General features: G+C 41.1%; 1 protein-coding gene across 1 annotated transcript; it reads left to right on the top strand.

Annotated features, from left to right (window-relative positions):
- The first annotated feature begins 3 nt into the window (after positions 1–3).
- LOC124269675 lies at positions 4–19,640 on the top strand. The gene is made up of 7 exons (XM_046704710.1): positions 4–80; positions 2,651–2,724; positions 3,389–3,479; positions 16,721–16,816; positions 17,157–17,204; positions 17,438–17,488; positions 19,345–19,640. Exons 1-7 carry the CDS (start codon positions 66–68, stop codon positions 19,354–19,356), a joined length of 387 nt encoding a protein of 128 aa, XP_046560666.1. The 5' UTR covers positions 4–65; the 3' UTR covers positions 19,357–19,640.
- The last annotated feature ends 7,736 nt before the right edge of the window (positions 19,641–27,376 follow it).

Here is a 27,376-nt window from a genome sequence, read left to right as displayed (position 1 = left end):
AGGAGAACAAGGCTATACATGAAAAGCTACTTAAGTTTGGCGGGGCCAAGGAATTCCTGCTGGCCATGGGATGGACAGAGGTGAGAACTTTCCATGACCATTTTAGTGTTTACTATGCCAAGAGTGTAATGGGCATCCAATTCTTGGGTGTAAGTTTTAACTAATACATGTATATTCATTTATTTTACAGTAGTAGACAAAGCATCTCAATGAAGCACATTTGGTGAAGTGCACTTTTCAGTGAAGCATACATGGTGGTATTTGTGTAATGGTAAAACAAGCATGACCATCAACTTAAGAGGATACAGGATTAAGGACACTTGATGAAAAACAGTAGTAGACAAGCATTTCAGAGAAGCGTGCAGGGTGATATTTAAGTATCATTTGGTGATGTAGTAAGACAAACTTTCAGTGAAGCATACATGGTGATATTTGAGTATCATTTAGTGAAATAGTAAAACAAGCATGACATATGCATCAAATACTAAGAGGGTATAGTCTTGAGCTAACATGATATTACACTTGATTTTCATGGAAAATCATTATACAAAATAGTGTAATGAAATATCCTGTATGACCACTAGTAACAATTTGATCCAGCCAGAACAATACTGTATATAGCACATGCTACACTTATATAAATAAGTATTTTAATTTGAGAATATTATTCTGGTTCATTTCTGTAATAAGTATGGTGCAGTGAGATAACTGTGTTAGCATAGCACACAGTATAGCTAGATATAATATAATAGGAGTAGAGCTTTTTATAGTAGTTATTAGCACTTTATAGTAGGTATTGCATCATATATTTATCTAAGAAGGATGCTACAGTTTTCAATTCCTTGGGCCATTTTGTTCTCTGGAACTTTGTCATGTTGTTTTTTTTTTGGCTATATATCTTTCAGTTGATAGAATTGTTTTTAGTGAATTTAGAAATGTGTCCAAGGATGGTTTTCTATCATTAATACTAGATAAATATATGAATCTTTTTTTTCGCAAAGAATGATATTATCAATAAAAAGGTAGCCAGTGTTAATCCCCAGTAATATAGTAAATTTAAATTAAATAGGATATTAATATTAACAGTGTTTTAATATATGTACTTAAGTCATTCCGTATATATGTTCTTTTCAGATTCTTTTTACAGAATATACAGTGATCATTATCAATTATTTTCATCTTTACTAGTTCTTTCTTGTGTAAATGCTTTGTGAATGCACAAAATAAACCTTGATACATTTTCTATAATTTAAGAAAATAAGTCCCAATATATGATGTACATCTGATTTGATCAATTTATCGTAAAATATTCTACAGCCTTTTGAGTAAATGGTCATTTAATGTGGCTTTCCATGTATGTCTACTTAAAACTCTATTGTAATTATTTCTTTTATCTATTCTTAAAGTCATCAAAAGCATCAGATAAGATCCACAACGGTTCATGAAGTATTTTCTCATAGGCAATTTTAAAGATGATCTATACCTAAGTCCATGCCTGAAACACATCCCTTCAATAAAGGTTATCCACTTCCTTAGATAGATGTGCGGGTTGTGCGAGGGAGCTCTACAGTGGTAGACCAAATCCTGTCTTTTTAATGTTACTCTTTTTATTTTATCAGGTTTCCCATTCCATGTATGCTCTAGGTCTTTAATAAAAGCATTTGCCTGTGAAGATATGAACCAAGGAGGAAAGAGCTTTTTAATAACTGTAATTTTCCTGATAACAGTTATCTAATGTATTCAGTATTTGAGCCATTCTTTCTTTTGTGTTTATAACCCAGAGATTAGTTCAACTTAGCGTTTAATACTATACCCAACACCTCAAAGTTACCAGAAACCCAATCAATATATATTCCCTACAGATAATATCTTTACTATTAATCATAGCCCCTAACCATATTGCTTTGGTTTTATCAACATTAATTTTCAATCCAGAGATTCTATAAAAAGAGAGAGTGTATCCATAGCTGCCTTTAGACTATCCTCTGTGCCATCCAGGAAAAGCTGAGTGTCATCAGCATATTGGCCTAGTTTATATTCCTTACGGTTTTAGTACAACACCCTTGATATCAAAATTCTCCTACGGATCATAATGCCTAGAATTTGGCAACAAAAAGAAAAGATCGGGTGAAATGGGTCCCCTTGACGACAACCTCTCGAATTAGGGAGTTAGACATGGATTACATGTATGTCAGCAAACCATGCTTCTGTACTATTGGAAACATTACACTCTCTGTACTCATGACTAGCCTTTCCCTCTTACTTGATTGGTAATATAACTATAAATAGACCCATATGAATTTATAATTAAGAAACGATACTCTCTCAAATGTTATTGGTCTATTAATTTTGACTATTTACAAACATTTTTCGTCTTTTATGTAAGCTGACTGACAGAATCTTCTCACTATGAAGGGTATCAGGGGTATCAGTTACCATGGTAACCAAACAATAAACCAAGTAATAAAAACTGCTCAGCTAATCCAAAGCTGGCATTCCATGTGGTGTATGAAACAATGTCTCACTGCGAGATATTAGGAATATCCACCTATATCCTGGCTGAAGATGTTTTGGAAGTCTGTGTGTCCATGAGTGTAGTTAGGAGTTAATGGTGGTGTTGGACTGCATATCAACTTGTATTATGTTACAGATTGACGATATGCTGATGTATCTGGAGGATCATGATCTCTCCGTTACAACAAACATCCTGGAGGAACACCTACAGTGAGTCTGGGGACATACACACACACACCCCACACACACATCCCACACACACATCCACACACACACACACTGGTAGTGTTTCCTGTGTTCATGTAGATTTAATAAGGGATATGTTTCCTGTATGAATTCAAAGAATAATTTTCAAGAGCCTGGGTTAGATTTCTGTCCTGTTCCCTGGTGTGTCCTGAATGTGGGAATTTCTTTAGAATCCAACTCAAATGGATAATTCAACTGTTTTTGCCACAAAACATTCTTTTTATCAAATGTTTTTGAGAATATACTGCTTTTTATCTATGAAGTGGAAACAGATTGGAACCAATATATAAACTAAAGAGTGAAATAACCAGTCAGTTATTACACAGCTGTTAAGGGCTAGAAGAGTTATGTCCCTTTGAATATTGGTTGATAAACTTCATCTGCGACAACAATTATGGAGAAATGCTTTATGTCCAATACTGCAGCAGAAATAGAAGAAAAATGCATCAAAATGGTTCTGGAAAACACACAAGTAGCACCTAAAATATGATGGGTAAATCTGTTTGAATCTGCATTTACTGAAGCTAAAGGCTGAAGGAAATTTGGATTAAAACAGGCTATCTTGTACTACCTGTCAAATGGTGATGTAACTAATGATATATGTACCATACATACTGCATTGCTTCAGCACACTGCCACCACCTCAGAGTGCAGCGACCTCCCCGCCAGCAGCGTCACCTGCAGCTCCCACTGAGACTGCAGCATGGACAGAGGCAGAGGTAGAGTACAAGTGTATTACCAGGAATTATACATACATCTATATATCTCCTTGAGAACCTTTCCACCAACTTGATCCAGATCTTTACAAATTGATCCAGACATATGTTTGAAGTTCAACATTGTTTTGTCAGAATTTTGTTGTGTAGAACATTCAGAGAGAAACTTTCTCCTAAGGCCCAAAAAAAATAAATGTTGTGGTTCCGATTTCCTACATTTCAGAACTAGGGTAGGTAGGTAGGTGTTTTTAGTTGTTGTTTTCAAAATATTTTTACATTACTCATATGTCAGAAAATAAATTTAATTATTTTTCCTTATCCTGACTCATGCTTATTGCTTGTCTTCTTCTTCTTGCGAACATAGTGGAACACGTGTATCTCCCAATTGAAGTTCCCTTCAATTAAAAAATCACTAATTAGTACTCACCACGAGTTACCTCCCTTCCACAAGCGCGGGAACGAGGGCGCCACCTCAACCTATGTGCCTCACTCTCTCCTTCTTCGCCCAGTGAGCTGGACGTGAGAGCGTCTGTTTCTCCCAACACACTATATCCTTTATTTATATTTAGTTTAGTACTTCTTATACTTAGTATAGAGGTGTTACTAGTATCCTTATTCAATTTTGCATTGATTATTAATTGTGTTTCTGCTGTTTATTCACGGTTCGCCGTGATTGTTCAGTAGTTTACGTGAATGAGAATCTGCACAGATTGTAAACTACGTTACTCTGCTACTGATCCACATTTAAAATGCCCTAGTTGCATTACTCCATGTTCTTTTGTTTCTCGTAAATTTTGTATTAATTTACCAATTTCTGCCTTTGATAAATATTTATGTTCCGTTTTTAGACGGAAGGCAGATAAATCTATGAAACAAATTTCAGTCATGGCTTATAGATCACAAATTAATGTTCCCTGTCAACTGTTGACTGACGACCCGCCACCGGCTGGTGGCATGCCTGAGTTTCCCTCGGGGGATAAGCGTGGGACGCAGTCCACTATGTCCAAGAAGCGACCTGCATCTCAAGATCTGCCATCTTCTCAGTCTAAGACTAGCAAAGCGTCCATATCATCTCGTACGCTTCGTACACCCAGGTCTACAACTACGTCAAAAGGGAAATCTACAAAATCTAATAATTTTGCCTCTGATATTTTACCAGTCACAGAATTAGCCTTATATGATGATGACATTCGATTATCATTCCAGATGTTAGATCACAAGAAGCGTCCTGTATCTGCGACTGTCACCTCAGCGCGATTAGCACACAACCGGAGATGCCTACGCTGTCACCAGAAATTTTGACTGAGGGTCCCGTCACCTTCGCAGAGAGACAACCCTCATCATCAGCGCCAGACCGCCTCAGACGACCTGGTCAACCAAATCATGAGGCTGATGGAAGACCGTTCTGGTTTACAGAGGCCCCAGAGCCACGGGCCCCAGAGCCCAACCCATATTAAGTCATACAGGGCCCCAGAGCCCGCCTTGGCTTCAGCGTGGGACCCAGAGCCCACAGGCGCCTCCTCGAAGGAGCATCCCAGCCCGGAGCGAGCTCTTGCATAGGAAGTCCCAGGCCACCTCCGCGAAGGAGCTAGAGCCTCACCTATTGCGAGAGGCTTCGCGGAGAAGGAGCGCTTCGCCGAGCACGCACCTTGTAATTCACAGAGGTCGTTCGCGAAGCAAGCGCTCATATGTCGATTCGGACACTGACTCGAGACATTCGCGAAGGACGTGAAGGCTAAGTGGTTCCATTTCTACCTCGCCTAGAAGAGCTTCGCGAAGCCCCCAGCGTTCGCGAAGCCCCCAGTGTTCGAGAAGCCCACAGCGTTTGCGAAACCCTCACCGTTCGCGAAGCCCCCAGCCTTCGCGAAGGATGTCTTCTCCAAGGTCTCCGTACACTAGCCACTCCTCAGTCCGTTCTCCACAGTCCTCTCATAGATCTTCCTATAGATCTAGGACTCCGACATATGACCATACGTCAGAAGAGGAGGATGGTATCATTTTCTCAGATGCTGAGATAAGATATATCCCCAGCGTTCGCCGAGGAAATCTCCTCCAAGGTCTCCATGTACTAGCCACTCGTCATATATAGCTACTCGTCAGTCCGTTCAAGACATCGCATGAGTTGTCTATCAAGTGTATGCCATATGCTGTCTACAAGCCTACGCGAAGACAATTGCACAGGCTATTTACAACACAGAACGTCGCTGTATTAATTTATCAACAGATGAAGAGCCTAATTAAGGATCTTCAAGCCGACTACCTACATCAAGGGCATCAACAACGTTTCGTAGATCTTCACAGGAATCAACATTTCCATATAGATTGCTAGGTATGCAATCCCGGACTACGATACGATTATCTACATGCGTGACCATTACGCAGATCTGCAGACAATTCAATAACGAAATTGAACAGCAGCCTTGTTACAGCGAGTAAAACTCATAATTGTCAACAATTTCCTGAGAAGAAATATGTACAACAAGTTCAGCTTTAACAGTCTACAAGCTGACAACTTGCAAGTTTTATTGAACCTTATATAAGGAAGTCGGAATTATCTTCAAGACTGAAGTTATTTTCGACAGCCTGGAAAATAACCTACCCAGCATTAATATTACAGAGCGAGGTATTTCTCGGCGGAGGTTTCAGCTAGCGTTTACCATTAACCCTCGAAACACGTGGTCACTTTCGGGTAACCGGGTTCGAAGCTACGTGAAGACCGACGATTGTTCTAATATCAACGCACGGCACTATATTATACAAGGTTCCTTTTCCTGCTACACCGTGACATCACAGCTGGGTACTCTACAGAATCAAAATACCTTGTTCTGATTGGACCGAGATGGACAACGCCCTACGCAGAGGTCGATCATAGTTCAAAGTTCAAGACATAGGTTGCAAGTGACAACAATATATCAGTGAACGAGCAAGCCTCCTTACAGTCCAGCTAATCTGAACCTTTATGATTGGGCTGCCTTCTTGAGGTTAGAGACCTCCCCTGTCAAGTAAGGACGAGGGCACGGCAGTCAGGCGATTTTTTACATAAAGTTCAACGATGGCAGTCACCCCTGGTTGTGCACCTACATCGTCAAGGACTTCTCGACGGGATACAAATGGATCCAAATCCGTAGCGTCTCAGACTACAGTTGAATTCATCATCAAGCTACTAACACAACTAGATGGTTAGTAAACCTACTTAAGTTGGACCTAGAACCTTCATGAAGATCTGCTAATTCTAGGTTTTGATTTGTAACTTGCAGAGAATCGTATAATTGTACCGGAGGACCATGGATCAAGATCCAACAGTCATTCCACAAGCCTTACTATCTCCGCTACCACTAGGACAGTGACAGAGCCTGTTGGGGTTACGCACTTCAGCTCAAGACATGACAGGCAGAGGCAGACTACTATTACATCCGTTACAAGTCATCATCAATTCGCATCTAGACGAATCTCTACCGTTCAATTTACCGGTTCAGGTCAAACCTCATCTACTATGGTGGACCAAGAGATCGAATGTTTGAATAGGCGTCTCGTTAATAGAGCTGGAAACGATAACACTTCTCTACCTAGATGTGTCACTACAAGGTTGGGGAGCCCATTTTGCCAACAGGACGGCATCAGGGCTATGAGCAATCAAGAGAGCATATTACACATAAATCTGCTAGAGATGCAAGCAGTAATACACGCCTTAATGCACTGGAGCAACTTACTACAGTATACCCAGTGGATGATTCACACAGTCAATTCGACAGTGGCGTTTTATGTGAACAAACTAAGCTCAACCAGGTCGCCGAACCTATCGACTCTATGTTTTCAATTGTTCGATTTAATCGACAATCTCAACATACATGTCAGAGCATATCACATTCCGGGAGCAAAGAATGTGATAGCAGACGCTCTCTCTCGGCCACACATACCATCGCCGACAGAATGAATGCTCCATACAGAGATATTCACTCAAATTATCAAGGAAATAGGAACTACACTAATAGACCTATTTGCCACTTTCGATTCAACAAACAACTGACAACATTCGTATCGCCAGTTCCAGACCCACTAGCTTTGGCAACAGAAGCACTAAGCATATCGTGGGAAGGACTCAGCGCGTGCAGCTGTTCCGCCACCAGCGTTAATTTCACAGGTTTACTCAAAATCAGTCAAGCGCCAGAGCCTCCATCTGAATTTGGTGTGCGGCCTACTGACCAGCGAACGCGTGGTTTCCAACTCTTATTCAAGAAATCGGACAACCAATACTACATCTTACAGAGTGCTTTCGAATCTGTTAATACATCCGCACACCAAACAAGCGCACGGAAAGCCAGATATATTCCAATTTCACGTATGGATTGTATCAAGGCGTGTCTGAATAACAAGTTATTCAGCCAGAGCGGCAAAGCAGTCTAGCTTGCCCTGCGTAACTCAACTTGCAACTTATACGATGACAAATGGCACAGTTTGTCAATTATGCTGCAAAGGAAGGATTTACAGCTAGATATGCTACTCATCCTCAAGTGGCTGACTACTTATGTTATCTACGTCAGACTAAGATTTTAAAAGGCTCAACTTGTCCACCTATCTTGCAGTAATAGCTCTGTCATAACTGAGAACGGTCAAGTTAACCTAAACCCAGTTACTCGCCTTGCTTTCACGAGCTTTCGATTGGAGGATTAAAGCGGAGTTTCACGCCTCCAACTTGGGATCTGAATATAGTGCTCCAACACCTCACAAGTGAGGTTTATGATCACACTTTGATGATATACTTGGACCCCATGATACGATGAATCTATCACGATGGCCAGTAAGAGCACTGAAAATATTTCCACCGATCCAAACAGGAGGGAAAAATTCAAGAGATTTATTTCCTCCATCAACAAGCTACGCAGACTGAAGTCTCACGTACTACTATCTCCTTTTGGATCAGAACTGTCATACTACGTGCCTACAAGACTGCAGGACTCGACCCTCCAAGAGCTTCTAATCCTCATGATATTAGAGCGCTAACATCTACACTTGCTCTACACAAGTGCTATTGAAATACCGTAATGGAGGGTTATTTCTGGAGATCCGATATGGTGTTTGCCAACCACTATCTGAGAGATATCACCACCGAGGACGTCTCAGGTATCCACCAATTCGGTCCCATGGTCCTCGCACAACAGTTGACAGTTCCTCGGAGAAGATAAGTCAATCTTACAGATTTCTACTTATCTTATAACAGTACTAAATAGCTACATGCTATATATATTTTGCTTAAGTTCTTTTATTATCTTAACAGTACTATGGTTATTATATCATACAATATATAAGCTAACAACTCTACGGAGTTTGTTATTATATATTTAGCTTAAGTTAATCATATCTTAAGCTAAGTACTATGGTTACATTATAAATGTATTAGCTAACAAACTCTACAGAGTTTTTGCTATTATATATGTAGCTTAAGTTCATTATATCTTAAGCACAGTACTATACTCATATCATAAAAATATATTAGCTAACAAACTCGACGGAGTTTTTGCTATTATATATGTAGCTTAAGTTTATTCATATCTTAAGCTCAGTACTATGTTATATCATATAAGTATATTAGCTAACAAACTCTAAAGAGTTTTTTGCTATTATATATTTAGCTTAAGTTTCATCATATCTTAAGCATTATGGTTACATTATAACATGTATTAGCTAACAAACTCTACAGAGTTTTTGCTATTATATATGTAGCTTAAGTTTATTCATATCTTAAAGCTCAGTACTATGTTAGCTAACAAACTCTAAAGAGTTTTTTGCTATTATATATTTAGCTTAAGTTTCATCATATTTTAAGCATTATGGTTACATTATAAAATGTAATAGCTAACAAACTCTACGGAGTTTTTTGTGGCTATGTAGGTAGCTTAAGTTAATTATATCTTAAGCACAGTACTATACTCATATCATAAAATATATTAGCTAACAAACTCTACGAAGTTTTGCTATTATATATATAGCTTAAGTTTAATTCATATCTTAAGCTTAGTACTATGTTTACTTCATAACAGTATATTAGCTAATAAACTCTGAGGAGTTTTTGCTATTATATATTTAGCTTAAGTTTAATCATATCTTAAGCTCAGTACTATGTTTATATCATAAAAGTATTTTAGCTAACAAACTCTAAGGAGTTTATGCTATCATATTAACAAGCTTAAGTCTATTAGTCTTAAGCATTGTATTAATGTTATATATAATTTTATCATAATAAGTAAATTGTAATTACCTTTATATGGCAGCTGATAAGTTAGCAGCAGGAATTCATCAGTTCAGTGCCTTTATGAAGTTCCCATAGGGTTATTACAATCATCACAGTTCAAATCACTAATTATTAAAATCCAAAGTATTATATATTCCCACCTCCTTTTCCGTCGGATTCTACAAGCAATAAGCATGAGTCAGGATAAGGAAAAATATGTAATTTTTAGAGTAAAATTGATATTTTATACTTATCCTGACTCATGAGGTAAGCCCTCCCATCCTCCCCACATAACACTTTGGATTTCCCTGGGAATTCAAGTGTTGGGCTCAGTATATGAGGAGAGAGTGAGGCACATGGGTTGAGGTGGCGCCCTCCTTCCCGCGCTTGTGGAAGGGAGGTAACTCGTGGTGAGTACTAATTAGTGATTTTTTAATTGAAGGGAACTTCAATTGGGAGATACACGTGTTCCACTATGTTCGCAAGAAGAAGAAGACAAGCAATAAGCATGAGTCAGGATAAGTATAAAATATCAATTTTACTCTAAAAATTACATTATTATGTGGTGAGTAACATTGTTCGGCTCGGCAGGAATATTTAGGGTCGGTTGGGAAATCGGAACCACAACCTTTTTATTTTTCCTTATCCTGACTCATGCTCTTTTGCTTGTCTTCTTCTTCTTGCGAACATAGTGGAACACTTGTATCTCCTTAATTGAAGCTCCCTTCAATGTAAAATCACTAATTGGTACTCACCAAGAGTTGCCTCCCTTGCCCTTTGCGCGGGAACAGGTGTCGCCACCCTCTGGCCTCATGCTTCACTCTCCTTCTTAACCAGTGAGCAGGATGTGAGAGCCTGTGTCTCCTTACACACTATATCCTTTGGTTTTTCTTAGTTAGTTACCTCTTATAGGTTACTATAGAGGTATAGCTAGTATCCTTCATTAATTTGTATTGATAATTAATCGTATTTCTACTGTTTATTCACGTGAGTTCGTGATTGTTCAGCTAGTATTACGTTGATGAAAATATGTACTATTTGTAGATTACGTTTTTCTGTTGCTGACCATGCATTATGCCCTAGTTGTTCTACGCCTTGTGCGCGTTGATTCACGTTGCAGTTACTGCATTAATCTATCTAATTCTGCTTTTAATAAATATCATCTTTACGTCTTGAGATGTACCGCAGATAGGTCACGCAAACAAGGGTTAGACATGGCCGATACATCGGATTCCCCATCCAGTCAGCTGCTGTCGATCGACCCCCTCCCGTCTGGTGTTCCGCTAGAGATCCCTTCGGAGGAGGGGCGTGGGATGCAGTCCGCCGCCTCCAAGAAGCGTCCTGCCTCCCCAGACATCCCGTCATCGCAGCCAAAGTCCAAGAGGGCCTCGACGTCTTCTCAACGCAGACTTCGTACCCCCAGGGCAGCGTCTACCTCCAAGGGAAAGTCTACGAAGTCGTCAAGAACTTTCTCAGCCGAGATCGTTCCAGCCACCGAACTGGGCCTCTACGATGATCAGCCGATCATCATCCCTGACGTACGCCACAAGAAGCGACCGGTGACAGCTACAGTGACATCAGCAGAGATCGCCATGCAGCCTGATGTCTCTACACTGATGTCAGACGACCTCCCTGAGGGCCCAGCCGCTAACATCGCAGAGAGGGCACCGACTACTTCGTCGCAGACCATCCCAGATGAACTGTTGTGGCAAATCATGACCATGATGGAGGGCCACTACAGACGGGAGAAGCAGCCAGCCCAGGGCCTGAGCCTTCGCGAAGGCTCCAACGCAGACGACACCCCAGAGGCATCCCCCGTCAGCGTAGCAGCCACCTTCGAGAAGGAAGTCGCAGACCACCTCGACGAAGGACCCAGATCTACAGCCTTCGCGAAGGCCTTGGCGAAGGCGGGAGAGATCATCACCTTCCTCGGCTTCATCCTTAGATGCGGACTCAGACCACCAGACCTCACGGAAGCCTTCGCGAAGGTCAAGTCGCCGTTCCCCAGGACCGGCCGCAGAGGAAGCTTCGCGAAGGCCTTCGCGAAGGACACCTGACCCCAGATCGTCATCGTCCAGAAGGACATCGAGGGACTACACAAGAGCTTCGCGAAGCTATCAACATTCTCCTCACAGGTCTCCGAGAAGGTCATCCCATAGGCGCCAGATCACCAAGGCGATCTCCTCGCCGTTCACCATGCCGATCTCCTCGCACATCACCCGCGCCGATCACCTGCGCGGTCACCACACAAGTGTGCACACAAGTCTACAGTCAGGTCTCCCCAAAGCGTCACCCGACATAGAGATAGCAGCACACAGTCCACCATCAGAAGAGCATCAACCTCTCATCAGCGTGCTGGGATAGAAGATGATGGAGGCATCATTTTCTCAGGCGGCTGAGATCACGATATTGGATGGTAAACAACCTAGATCTCTCTTCACCTTCCAAGAGTGGCAACTTCGGCGCGAGACATACCTGATGAAGGAAGGCGATGCAGGCGCCGTCACCCTACCTCCGATCGACCCGATTGCTGCGGTGCCACAGAATCTAGATACAGCCTTCCATAAAGCCACGAAAGTTCAGACACCACATCTGCCGAACTTTCAGCCAAGAAAGTTCTCAACGCACAACATGGACCCCTTCTTCAAGGCACAAGACATCGATGACAACTACAAGCTGATCAGCGATGTCAAGAACAAGAACTACAAGATTGACGATGCGCAAGCTGGTGCAGATAGAAACCATGACGAGGCGCATGTTCTTTGGCCTAAATAGATCTAGAACGATCAATGAGACACTTATCACCAGATTTAAGTAATCGACCTCTGAAGATGATAGGATGATCTACTCGGCCCTACTGATGCAAAAAAGAAGGACCAGCAGTTCCTAACAGATCATCTCACATCTGTCTCAGCAGCGCTAACCTTAGCTCGTCGTCAAGGCCTCCTCGCTTCCTGCAGCTGGGGTGAGAACTTTACAGCTCCAATCTATACAGCCCGTGGTCTTCCCCATCCATCTTTGGCCGGAGGAATAGACAAAGTCTCCAAGGAAGTCACTAAGGATTCCAGAAAGTCCTTATGATTAAGTCGATGGACACGCTAGCCAGCGTCATCAGGCAGACTTCACAAAGATACTCAGGGAGATCTAAATTCACTGGACTACAGAGAGCACGGGATAGGAAGATGGCCAGCTCCAGGGGAAAAGATTCTTTTCGTCGCCCATATGGCAACTATAGAGGAGGGTCAGGAAGAGGCAGGACACCCAGAGGTTCCCGCAACTATAAACGCTGAAAGACAGGTTGAACGACTGGAGTCTTCACAGCCCCAGCCAAGTGGGTCCAGTACACTGGGAGAACTGAAGAATGTTACAAGCCCTCTCCAACATTCTGACAGTCAATCCCTCACAAGTTAGACTTACAGGCACAACAACTACCAAAGTTAAGAGAGGCTGTTACATCACTCCTAACCAAGCAGGCCATAGAAGTACTAGATCAAGTAAACATCGAACCAGGCTTCTACTCCCCAGTTTTCCTAGTACCCAAGAAAAACTCCAAGGAGAAATACAGACTCATTTACAACATGAGCTTTTTCAACAGGAATTATCTCGCCAAACCCACCAAAGTTTCGCATGATACATCTACCTCAGTTACGACAGTTGATTAAGCCCCATGGATTACATGGCCAGTATAGATCTGCAAGATGCATATCTACACATCCCGATACATCCCGAATCCAGGAAATACCTACGACGATTTACACTAGGCGGGCTACATTACCAATGGAAAGTACTCCCATTCGAATATCATCAGCCCCTGGCTATTCACAAGGATAACGAAACCTATTGTCACCTATCTACATCGTCTAGGGCTACGCCAGTCGCGTTCTACCTCGACGACGGGGATACAAGTAGATCAAGATCCACAGCGTCTCAAACTACAGTTAAACTACATCATAAAGCTACTAACACAGCCTGGATGGTTAGTAAACTTACTCAAGTCGGACCTAGTACCATCGCAAAGATCTGCAGTTCCTAGGCATTCGATTTATCCGCGACTCTCAACCGTATCGTCGTGCCAGAAGACCGTTGGCTCAAGATCCAACAGACCATTCCGCCAGCTCTACTCTCTCCGTTACCACTATGACATTGGCAGAGCCTGTTGGGTCTCCCTCACATCAGCCCAAGACATGACAGTCAGAGGCAGATTACAGTTACGTCGTTACAGGTCTTCATCAATGCACATCTCAACGACCTACAACCATTCAGTCTACCGAAACATCTCAGACCTCATCTACTATGGTGGACCAGGAGGTCGAATGTCTCAATGCGAAGGTATTTGTTTAGCAGAGCAGGAATTCAAAACCCATCTATATGTAGACGCAGCGTGCGGCTCCAAGGTTGGGGAGCTCATCTCGCCAACGGACTGACATCAGGGTTATGGAATCAGCAAGAAAGCAAGCTCCATATAAACATGTTAGAGATGAAAGCTGTAATCAACGCCATACTTCATTGGAGCACCATTCTACAAAATCGCACCTAATGATTCATACCGACAACTTCGACAGTGGCGTTCTATGTGAACAAACAAGGCTCAACGAGATCACTGAACCTTTTGACTTTAAGCTTTCAACTGTTCGATCTAATCCACGATCTCAACCTACATGTCAGAGCATGTCACATTCCACGAGCCAAGAATGTACTAGCAGACGACTCTCTCGGCCACATCAACCGTCACCCGACAGAATGGATGCTCAATCCGGAAATCTTTGCACAGATAATCAAGCAAATAGGGAGCCGCTAGTAGATCTATTAAAGCCACACGCTTCAACAATCAGCTACCGACATTACGTGTCACCAGTCCCAGACCCACAAGCATGGGCAACGGACGCTCTAAGCATATCCTGGGAAGGCCTCAATGCGCATCGCAGCGTTTCCGCCGCCAGCAATAATACCTCAAGTGTTACAGAAAATCAGACAAACACAGAGCCTCCAACTTCACTTTGGTCGCCCTACTGGCCAGCCAGAACGTGGTTTCCCATTCTAATTCAAGAAATCGGTCAACCGACACTAGAGCTACCAAGCTCAAATCTATTAGTACATCCACACACCAAACAGATGCACGGAAGCCCAGAAGTATTCCAACTTCAATATGGACTGTATTAAAATGTGTTTAAACAAGAGAGGATATTCTACCAGGGCGGCAAAAGGTCACGCTTGCCTTTACGCATAATTCTACACGTGGCAATGTACGGCGACAAGTGGCACAGTTTCGAAAATTACGCAGCAAATAAAGGGATTTACAGCGAGAGATGCTACTCATCCACAAGTGGCAGATTATTTGTGTTACTTTACCAAAACAAACATTTAAAAGGCTCGACATTGTCAACATATCTTGCAGCTTTAGTTCTGTGATTACTATGAGAACGGGTGTCAAATTGACTAAGACTCCAGAGTTACTGGCCTTACTATGTGCTTTCCGATTGGAGGACCAAAGCGGAAGTTCCGCCCCAGCTTGGGATCTGAATATAGTGCTACAACACTTCACAAGTGAGGCTTATGAACCGTTGGAATCGACAACCTTTGAATTTCTCTCACAGAAAACGCTTTTCCTGTTATCTCTAGCCACGGCAGCCAGGATGTCAGAAATTCACGCACTAGATTATGAGAGGATACAGTTTGATGACAATCAAAACACAGCACACCTGGGATTAAGATGGGATTTCATCGCCAAAAATCAACTACCAGGTCAACCAGACAGGTTATTCCATATCCCTGCACTATCCTCGATTCTCGGATCTCAAGATACACTGGACTTATCTCTATGCCCAGTCAGAGCTCTCAAAATCTATTTACAACTTTCCAAAACAAGGAAGATTTCTCAAAGCGATTATTCATCCCTTATCGGCAACAACTCAGACAGAAGTCTCTGTACCACCATATCTATATGGATAAGAACTGTCATACTTCGCGCCTACAAGGCAGCAGGCCTGGACCCTCCAACAGCATCAAATCCCCATGAGATCAGGGCATTGGCTTCCACTCTCGCCCTACACGGTAACTGTTCATTGAATACAATTATGGAAGGATGCTTTTGGAAATCTAACATGGTGTTTGCTAATCACTATCTGAGAGATATCACCACCGAGGACGTCTCAGGTATTCACCATTTCGGTCCCTTGGTCCTCGCACAGCAGTTGACAGTCCCTCGTAGACGTTAACACATAGTCTTACGAGATTAATATGTATAATTTATACATGCATTATCTAGCTTATAACTCTACGGAGTTCTAGGGCTATGTATATACTTAGCTTAGGTCTACTCAGCCTTAAGCTTATACTGATGATTATGTTCAGTTGTATAGCTTCTCTATCAGAGTCGCTTTTATATCTTTATTTGATAATATCATAGTATATTATTATTGTAATACCCCAGTATGGCAATATATAAACCTATGGGTTATAATAGAGGAAATATCCTAAGTCTATGCCTTTACGAAGTTCCCGTTAGGGGGTTATTACAGTTATATCTATATAAATCACTAATTTTATAAATCCAAAGTATTCTGTTTTTTTCCCACCTCCGTTTCCGTAGGATTCTACAAGCAAAAGAGCATGAGTCAGGATAAGGAAAAATATGTAATTTTAGAGTAAAATTGATATTTTATACTTATCCTGACTCATGAATAAGCCTCCTCCCATCCTCCCCACATAACACTTTGGATTTCCCTGTAAATTCAAGTGTTGGGCTCGCAAAATCAGGAGAGAGTGAAGCATGAGGCCAGAGGGTGGCGACACCTGTTCCCGCGCAAAGGGCAAGGGAGGCAACTCTTGGTGAGTACCAATTAGTGATTTTACATTGAAGGGAGCTTCAATTAAGGAGATACAAGTGTTCCACTATGTTCGCAAGAAGAAGAAGACAAGCAAAAGAGCATGAGTCAGGATAAGTATAAAATATCAATTTTACTCTAAAAATTAGTTTTTTAGGCCTAAATAATATCCTGCCTTGGTGATGTTTCAGCTAAAACAACGAGATGAAAAACTAGAAAAAGAGAAGAAAAGAAGAATGGAGGAATATCAAAGAATGAAAAAAGAAAGGGAAGCAATTAAGAAACAGGTATTACATGTTTTAGCCTAAGCGAATTATGCAACTCTGAATAAAACAAAAATGAACTTCCAGAGGATGGCTCTCATATGAGATAGAGAATTCACTTTCAAAACAAAGCTATGGTCCAGGGGATCCTGGGGATCCACCACCGAGGTCTGGAGGATGTAAGCCTGGCTGGTCATGAAGGGATTTCCATGGCGACACAGCCATCTCAGCCTGAAGTTTTCATCCTAGAGGTGTGATAATTTCTTTGTGAACTGAATCACATTATTTGAATTAGTTATTTATATCATAATACATTCAGTCCTCAAATTTGGCATATGCACAAAGGCTATGGATCCTTTTTCAGATTAAAGAGGACAGAAAGGACACCCAGACAAGGGAAGTCAAGGACTCGGTATGTACAATGTTTGTGCCGTCCATATTGTTCATACCTGATGCATTGTTGTATAAGGTTTGGTTAACAGTTATGAAAATACTATGTTCTTTTGTGCCGTCTTCTTATTCTTTGGCAAATACAAAACTTTCATTAATCAATCAAAGGATTTAGTTGCAGAATGTATACAGGCTTTTTGAAAGTATTAGTTCTTGAAGTATCTTAAATGTCTTAAGATATTATGTTTTTTGCAGCATGCAAGACAGCTTAATTTTGGTGCCAATGTAAAGAAATTTGAAAACAGGGTAAGGTTTTAAAATCTCAACACAATGATGTTTAGGGACCCTTCATAATTTATGGCTTGGGGTGTATGTGTGTGTGTGTGTGATGATTTTAGGGGGGATCCACCCATTTTGTTTTGTTTTGTTTGTTTGTTGTTGTTTTTTTTGGGGGGAAGCAATTTTGTACATAAAGATATTTAAAGGTCACATGCAACCCAAACAAGCAAACATAATTAAATAACAATTATCACTTAATCATGACATATAATATACATTGCTGATTATGAAATAACATATAAACAATATTATAAGTGTTTAAAGTAAATCAAAAGTGCAATATTTTGTACTTGGATTTACTTCCCAAGAAACGAAGCAGCCGGGATACCGAATCCAGTCAGAGCGGGTGGGTGTGCACTCAAGTGTAACGGCTGGTTTGTTTGCAGATGCCATCACGGCTCATTGTGTGTGTATATAGAGATGTTGGGTAACTTGGGTTTGTAAATACATGCTCATTTTTAGTGTATAACATTTTGCAATCAACAGACATCAAACCATATCATGTGTACAAGTATCCAACCTGCCTGTCTTTGTAATTACATAATGTGATTGAGACCGAACTCGGGCCATAAATCAATGTGTTTTGTTTATGGTGTATAGCCTGATAGGTGTTAAGTTCAAATTGCATGTGGTCAGTGATCGAAGTTGTGTATTGAATATTGTCATTAGCAGACAGGCAGGCAGACACATAGGTGTCAATAAAACAGACATTGAGTTTTTGTCTGTGACAACAACATATCTATATCACAGTTAGAAATTCTGTCAATGCTAAATAATGACATTGCTTTTTAAGTATCGAACTGAGAAAGTGACTCAGTAAGAAGAACGTGTGGTGGTGAAAAGACAAATGAAATTATATGAACAGTTAAATTGGTAATCTACTGTCATAACATATAAAAAGCTCAGCCTGTGAAATATTAACAAAACATTAGAAAATTAGCTCACACCAAAGCCTTTACCGAGTATTCACGGACAACCTGCTTCCTAGCTCGCGAACCTATTTCACTGCACATGTGCTATGAGCGCAGCCCAGCGCCAAGGCAGCCCAGCTGTTGAAACCACCTTTTCCCCAAGTGCTGTGGAAAATAAGTGAATCGTTTGAACTCTGATTTAAGCTTGTTTTTTCCTCGCCGATATTTTCAAGTTTTTAAGTTGAATTTGCATTTTTGATGATTTGTTCCGGTAAGTCCATACCGAAGGCATCAGAATCTGCAAAGTTGTGTTTTATGTTGCATGTGACCTTTAAAAATTATGCTTAAAAAAATATTGGAAGGGGAGGGAGGTCATTGCTTTTGTACATGACATATGGGGGGTGGGGTTTGTTTGTCCCTTACTTTGTACATAAATTTTGGGGGCATGCTTCTCCATAAAAGTCATCATCACCCCAAAGCCGTAAATTATGAACGGCCCCTCATTTGCTATATTGTTGGCAAATACTGATGCATTTGATAACAAGTGACCAGGAAGTGGTGGGTTCATCTAATATACATGTCATTAGTTCAATATGAGTGTTGTAGAAGACTGTCATTAGTCACCTGATCCATATGTAAATACTGAAATCTTCCAACAAGTATGCTGAGAGGGTAGTTTTGCAGTGACAGGTTGTTTAAATTCTAGATTCACCCTAGAGCTTTGAGCTGCGACCTCACATTAAGCTCATGGAACTGAAATAGTGAACATGATCAGGTGGTCGGTATCGTTGATTTCACTGATGCATGTTTTCGTATCCCAATTGATGCACAATTGTCTGGTCCAGACTTGGGCATATTGTGACCACTGTTAACTAGATAAACTATAAACTGTTACAATGTTTATGTTGACAGGGTGGCGGATGAGGGTAATCTGACTTCCACAGCTGAGCGCCAACTTTAGTTCCCAGTGTCATCTTGTCAAGTTCAAACCTTCATTTCATAAGGGATACCACTGTCTCTAATCTCTGTCTTCTTATTGAACATCTCGCACAGTTTAATTGGACAGATAATTTTAGCATCGTGTGACTGGTAAAGTGCATAATTTATCTTCATTGGTTGGAGATAATATTTTGGGGAAGGAGATAACCCACTGTCTTAAGATTAGAACTGGTATGTTAGCTATGATAACTTCTGTCACAGAATCAGTGTCATTTATTTGCATTTTTAGTTCAGTTATTGATTGGTGGCCCCGGTTCTATGTTAATGACGACACTTGTCACAAGCCACACTGATTGGCTGGCAGGTGTCTGATCCTCGGAACTGGGGCTCTGGGAATTATTTGTGCGGTCTGTCTTGGGAGTCTGAAGTGTTCATATACTGTTGAATATGTGCAGTGAGGGGAGTTTATATGGTATAACGTGGTTGATGTGTACCAGATGTGGAGATTGTTTTCTTTGGGCTGAATGGATGTGAATATGTAAATAGACAGGTTTATCTGGCCATTAGTCAAATACAACACAATTCCCTGTACAGTGTTGTGCCACAAACACAATCTAATTCTCTGTGTCAATCTAGGTTACTCACACAACATAGTTTTCCTTACGGATCTGTTACACACACAACACAAGTTTCCATGTGGATCTGTGTTACACACACAACACAAGTTTCCATATGGATCTGTGTTACACACACAACACAAGTTTCCATATGGATCTGTGTTACACACACAACACAAGTTTCCATATGGATCTGTTACACACACAACACAAGTGCCCATGTGGATCTGTGTTACACACACAACACAATTTTCCACATGGATCTGTGTTACACACACAACACAAGTTTCCACATGGATCTGTTACACACACAACACAAGTTTCCATATGGATCTGTGTTACACACACAACACAAGTTTCCACATGGATCTGTGTTACACACACAAACACAAGTTTCCACATGGATCTGTGTTACACACACAACACAAGTTTCCACATGGATCTGTGTTACACACACAACACAAGTTTCCACATGGATCTGTTACACACACAACACAAGTTTCCATATGGATCTGTTACACACACACACAAAGTTTCCACATGCATCTGTGTTACACACACACAACACAAGTTTCCATATGGATCTGTGTTACACACACAACACAAGTTTCCACATGGATCTGTGTTACACACACAACAAGTTTCCACATGGATCTGTGTTACACACACACACAACAAGTTTCCATATGGATCTGTTACACACACAACACAAGTTTCCACATGCATCTGTGTTACACACACAACACAAGTTTCAGTATGGATCTGTGTTACACACACAACACAAGTTTCCACATGGATCTGTGTTACACACACAACAAGTTTCCACATGGATCTGTGTTACACACACAACACAAGTTTCCATATGGATCTGTTACACACACAACACAAGTTTCCACATGGATCTGTGTTACACACACAACACAAGTTTCCATATGGATCTGTTATACACACACAACACAAGTTTCCATATGGATCTGTGTTACACACACAACACAAGTTTCCAGTATGGATCTGTGTTACACACACAACACAAGTTTCCATATGGATCTGCTACACACACACAACACAAGTTTCCACATGGATCTGTGTTACACACACAACACAAGTGCCCATGTGGATCTGTGTTACACACACAACACAGTTTTCCACATGGATCTGTTACACACACAACAAGTTTCCACATGGATCTGTGTTACACACACAACACAAGTTTCCACATGGATCTGTGTTACACACTCAACACAAGTGCCCATGTGGAACTGTGTTACACACCACAACACAGTTTTCCACATGGATCTGTTACACACACAACAAGTTTCCACATGGATCTGTTACGCAAACAACACAACTTTCCACATTGGTCTGTGTTACACACACAAGACAATTTTCCACATAGATCTGTTACACACACAACACAAGTTTCCACATGGATCTGTTACACACACAACACAAGTGCCCATGTGGATCTGTGTTCCACACACACAACACAAAGTTTCCACATGGATCTGTGTTACAAACACAACACTAAATTTCCACATGGATCTGTGTTACACACACAACACAAAGTTTCCACATGGATCTGTTTTACACACACAACACAAGTTTCCACATGGATCTGTGTTTACACACACAACACAAGTTTCCATATGGATCTGTTACACACACAACACAAGTTTCCACATGGATCTGTGTTACACACACAACACAAAGTTTCCACATGGATCTGTGTTACACACACAACACAAGTTTCCACATGGATCTGTGTTACACACACAACACAAGTTTCCACATGGATCTGTGTTACACACACAACACAAGTTTCCATAGGGATCTGTTACACGTACAGCACAAGTTTCCACGTGGGATCTGTGTTACACACACAAATCTATTACACACAGCACAAAATTTCCACATGGATCTGTGTTACACACACAACATAAGTGTCCACATGGAGTTACTGTATGGTGTGTTTAGGAGGAAACAGTGTAATGCATGTCAACAAATACACCTACTCCAACAAAAACGATTGCCAGAGATGTTGTAACTTGGACTGACTGTTGTCATAACATGTGCAGTGTTGTTTCTGATGAATTAGTGAATAAACATGGCATTGTATGAACATCAAAGTTCCAACATTTGCACAAATGGAATGATATGTTTTGTCATTAAATAAATATACAACATTTTAATGATATCCCTCTTAGTGTTGTTACTGGCTTGGATTTTGACTGCCATACATAAGATAACATGCATGCATGAAAGCATGAGCCTGTGATATAGCCCGTGTAACGTAAAGTGCAATAATGTTATACAATTTTAGACTGGTGATGAGGTCAGTACCTGGCAGATATTCTGGGTCAAACAAGTCAAAGGAACCCAAATTCCCGCTTTAAATAGCGGTAATATTGGCTTTCTTGTTGGTGCTAACCTTAACAATTGCACTATTAAGACTGTTGATGGACCAAAACCGAACACTGGCATACTTTGACATGTTGCAGGCTATGGTCTTGTCAAAGGCCAAGGTAGAAATAGCGTCACTTTCTGTTGTGACGTCACTTGAATTGTTCGATGACGTACTTGCATTCGGGCAGTCAACCCCGTCAGAAGTTGATTTGGATAAACTTGCAGTCAAATTCCTTCATTGTTTCCTTTTTCTTTTCAAAACAAATTCCATGTGTTTTAGCAATAATAACGGTAATGCTATTTTTGAGGGCATTATCATTTGCAGAAGCCGTCGGTCTTTTTCAACTGCCCTCCTTCGTCGGGCAGTTAATGGAAGACCTCGGGCTTCTGCAAAATGATAATGCCCTCAAAATAGCATTACCCTATACTGTCGACGGTTACGTGACCGCCTCTAGACCAAACAGGTTGCCGGAAAAATATGCTTGCATAATAAAAAAATGGATTGACAGAAAACTGAAACCTTCACACCTGGCATGGTGTTCAGGGGCTCGTAACTCGAAGCAGTCGTTAATTTGTCAAGGATAATGGTTAAGCATGCATTATTTTACCGTTATGTAAACTCGTAACTCGAAGCAATCCTTAAAGTTAGGACAATCTTTAAAAGGCAAGTTGGCCACTGTGTTTAAGGTGTACTCTGACCAACCATTTGCAGTCTAGTCGTAATCCACATGAACGTATTAAAATGGCAATTGATCTCTACGTGAGAAATGGGAACAAACAGAAGAATCCATAATGTCAACCGTGTGTTCCGCTACAGAAATACCCCCGTTAGATACTTTGAATGTGGGCCGGTGGGGTAGTCCTTAGTGGTTAAAGCGTTCACTTGTCACGCTGAAGACCGGGTTCGATTCCCCACATGGGAACGATGAGTGAAGCCCATTTCTGGTGTTCCCCGCCGTGATAGTGCTGCAATATTGCTAAAAGCGGCGTTCAACGAAAGTCACTCACTGATGGTGAAATGCAAGCAGGATTCAGACTCAACAGACCACAGATTTTTTGATTGTGTAATTTAATAAGAGATGATATTGCACGTCCTACATGTCGGTCAAAGTGTATCACTACGGGTGCGGCGTAAAGCTAAACTCTTTCACTACGAGTGGTGACAGCGCTTCGTTATGCAACTGGGAGTTTCTTGTCCGTCTGTGCAGATGTACAAGGTTTGTCAAAACTGGCAGCATCAAGATGTGTCCACGTAGTCTCAACATCATTGTGCAAACATGCCAATGAGTATTTTAATTTTCCCAAAACACAAGTTTAAAACAGAAAATGAAAGCTGCTTTTAACCAGATAGCTAACTTTACCAATGTGCTTGGATCTATAGACGGTTCCATAATCCCAATCAAAGCGCCAACAAAAGATGAACATTTGTTTGTGTCTAGGAAAGGATACCATGGCATACATATTCACATTGTGAATGGGGCCTCAACTGCAAATCACAAACTAATTTGCACAATGGCCTGGCTACACTCACGATTCTCATATTTGGATGCTTGTCGTAAGAGGGACTAACGGGATCGGGTGATCAGGCTCGCTGACTTGGTTTGACACATGTCATCGGTTCCCAATTACGCAGATCGATGCTCATGCTGTTGACCACTGTATTGTCTGGTCCAGAGTCGATTATTTACAGACCGCCGCCATATAGCTGGCATATTGCTGAGTGCAGCGTAAAACTAAACTCACTCAATCACTCATATTTGGAATGTGTGCAACCTGAAGCATTCATTTGAACAAGGCTTGGTGGGAGATGGTTGGTTGCTAGGAGCTAGGGGAATCCCATTGCCTTTAACCTTGCCACTGTCCATATTTCGAGTTACGCTCAGTTACGGAAAATCTAACGAACGCCTTTTAGGGATTATTTAGCGAATGCTTTGTGACACAATACTTCAATTTTTTAACGACCCTACTGAACGTCCAGGTATCATAAAATAAATAAAGGTGGGATTTAAAAGCAAAACCTTCTAATAAAGGCTGTGAAATGATGTTAATATCGCTGAATTAAAAACTTCCTGAAGCAATAACAGATTAGGGAGGATCATTTTGAATGTTTTCACAATTATTAATTCTCGTGTCTTTTTTTAATTTATCTAGTTTCAACGCACAGTGGCAAAGAAATTTTTAATATACAAATCTGATAAGTTGGGTACTTCTCAATGCTGACCATTGTAAAAGTTAGTATTATAAGGATAATGCTATATTTTGGGGCATTATCATTTTGCAGAAGTCCGAGTTGTTCCATTAACTGCCCGACGAAGGAGAGGGCAGTTGAAAAAGACTGAGGGCTTCTGCAAATGATAATGCCTCTCAAAAATAGCATTACCGTTATTATTAACTAAAATACATGGAATTTGTGTTGAAAAGAAAAAGGAAACAGTGAACAAACTTCTGACGGGGTTGACTGCCCGAATGCAATTACGTCATCGAACAATTCAAGTGACGTCACAACAGAAAGTGACGCTATTTCTACCTTGGCCTTTGACAAGACCATAGCCTGCAACATGTCAAAGTATGCCAGTGTTCGGTTTTGGTCCAACAACAACCTTAATAGTGTAATTGTTAAAGTTAGCACCAACAAGAAAGCCAATATTACCGCTATTTAAAGCGGAAATTCGGGTTGCTTTGACTTGTTTGACCCAGAATATCTGCCAGTCCAAAGCCAATGTCGAATGAACCGTAAGCCCAGGCACCCACTATGACGTCACTTGACAACAGAACTGATAGTGGCAAGTCGTTAAGGTTGAGCGGTCCAATATCATTTTGCATGCACAGCTTGCGGGAATGGTACTGTTATAGGAGCCAGAATCTCGTCCCGATAATGCTGTCCGGTACGATTACCGTCGACAACATGCAGTGGAGTACGTCCAGTAGGCGTTATCCCTGCCCAAACCATGACCGATTCCCCGCCAAATCGGTTATGCGTGGCCACAATTGCATCTGTGATTCGCTGTCTATTTCGACGATAAATCCCCTGCCGACCATCATGGAAGGACAAACTGAATCTGCTTCTATTTGTGAAGAGCACACGAGACCACTGACGTTGATTCCAGCGGCCATCATGTCTATTCAAACGCGCTTGCCTGTGACGCGGTGTTAGGGATGGACGATCTCCAACTGCAGGTCGCCAACAGCGGAGTCCGGCTGCCCTTAAAAGTCGCCGAACGGTGCTCATGGATATCCTTACATTGTTAACATTAAAGTGTGTTGTCTAAAGATCTGCTGCGTTACGGAATCTGTTAAGTAATGCAGTTAATCATGTGCCGATTATTTCGGACTGTTGTGACTCTGGGGCGACCTGGTCGACGTGCATATTCCACGGACCCATGGCGACCCTTTCAGCAAGTGCCCCAAAACGTCCCATTCTAAGCTGGTAACAGGTAACAGGTAACTGAACAGTGAACGATGGTGAAAAAGCAGCAATGCATGTGTATTGTCCTCCACTTTCCATGGATAGAGCGACTTGCACGTGCAAATCATTGATATTAAGTGGCAGGTGGATTTCAATATTGACAATTTGAATTAAAAATGTGCAGTTTGTAACAGAATGTATCGGACCTTAAAGAACGTAATAATGACATTTCAACGACCTTATGTGTTTTTCCATACTGTTAGGAAAGTTTGTAAAACCTTCAGTTGTATATATTTCAAACAAAACGAAGATTTTACAACTTTTAAGAAACACTGTTAGCAATAGCTTGACCCTTCATTAATGACGCCGAGTATAGTTACGCAGTATACCGAGGTTAGAAAAGAGAAAGTACGACTAAGTTATATGTAACACGCAGGTCGCACCTTTAACACTCGTGACTCCTGATGTAAAATGTTTTCGTACAGTTGGATACTTGTTGCAGTAATGAAACAACAAAATGTAATTTTTGTTGAATACAGGTAGTTTGTTTTTAAATTTCTACAGCAATATTTTGTCATAACTACCAACTGTTTCCATTTGTGTCAGTTCATATGTGGTAAGCGGCCAGTTGGTTGATTTGGTTGAAAGTTGGTACTAAAACTATCTCTTTGTTCTCGATAAGTACATGATGTATAATGAGTACAGTGAGTCCAAGTGATCAACATAATGGATTGTCTGATAAATACTCACCAACAAGACTGGAGTTCCCATCAACTTACTTCATCAACATGTATGCGTGCGTAGTTTTAATAGGATGCATTTATGAATTACGGCCTGTGCACAAATAGTGATATATTTATGTTTCATAATTTACCATAAAATCAAGTTGAATTATTATATAATTAGCCTTACACATAAAGGTATCTCGTTGCAAAGTCAAGGCCATGTTTGTTGTGATTAAAGGCTGTGTGAACTGAGAGAGGCACGACTAAGATATATAACATGAGCAGGCTTCCAGATCAATCAAAATCCATCACAAAATCCTCAGATTTGCCTGAGATGATTTTTCTTCAGTGTAAAGAAGGCTAACAATGATGCTTCCAGCTTGACCTTAGGTATAGTCGTAGTTGTCTGTACGATATGCTCTGGAAACCACTGCAACATATTTAGAGTTCTTTATATAGATCCTATCCGAATACCCATATACGTCTCTCAACATCGTTTCCTGCAGTTGATCAGAGTTTCGAAAAAACACGCCAAGTGGTTGGACGGATTTGGATCTATAATTGTACATACATTATTTAACACTGCTCTTCTCTGAATGGCAAACACTTCAGAAGGAGATCGTACGACATTCCACCGTTTAACTCACTTGCCCTTCACATACTTTCCTGTTATCTGTCATGAAACGTGTCCAGCAGTCACTTATGAAACAGAGGTAATCCATTTCTCCTATGCCCCTCGATACCAATCACCATCCTAATACAAGAGAATATCCAATATGAACTTGATTTTAACTTAGGACATAGGCATTCGGGGTTTGCAAGGTGAGCTTCACAGTTGAGCTACATCATTACTG

The sequence above is a fragment of the Haliotis rubra genome, unplaced genomic scaffold (genome assembly GCF_003918875.1).
Source record: "Haliotis rubra isolate DU_JTF1 unplaced genomic scaffold, ASM391887v1 Scf1463, whole genome shotgun sequence".
Lineage (NCBI taxonomy): Eukaryota > Metazoa > Mollusca > Gastropoda > Lepetellida > Haliotidae > Haliotis > Haliotis rubra.
Note: the sequence above shows the minus strand (reverse complement) of the source record. Positions and strands in the feature narration are given on the sequence as shown.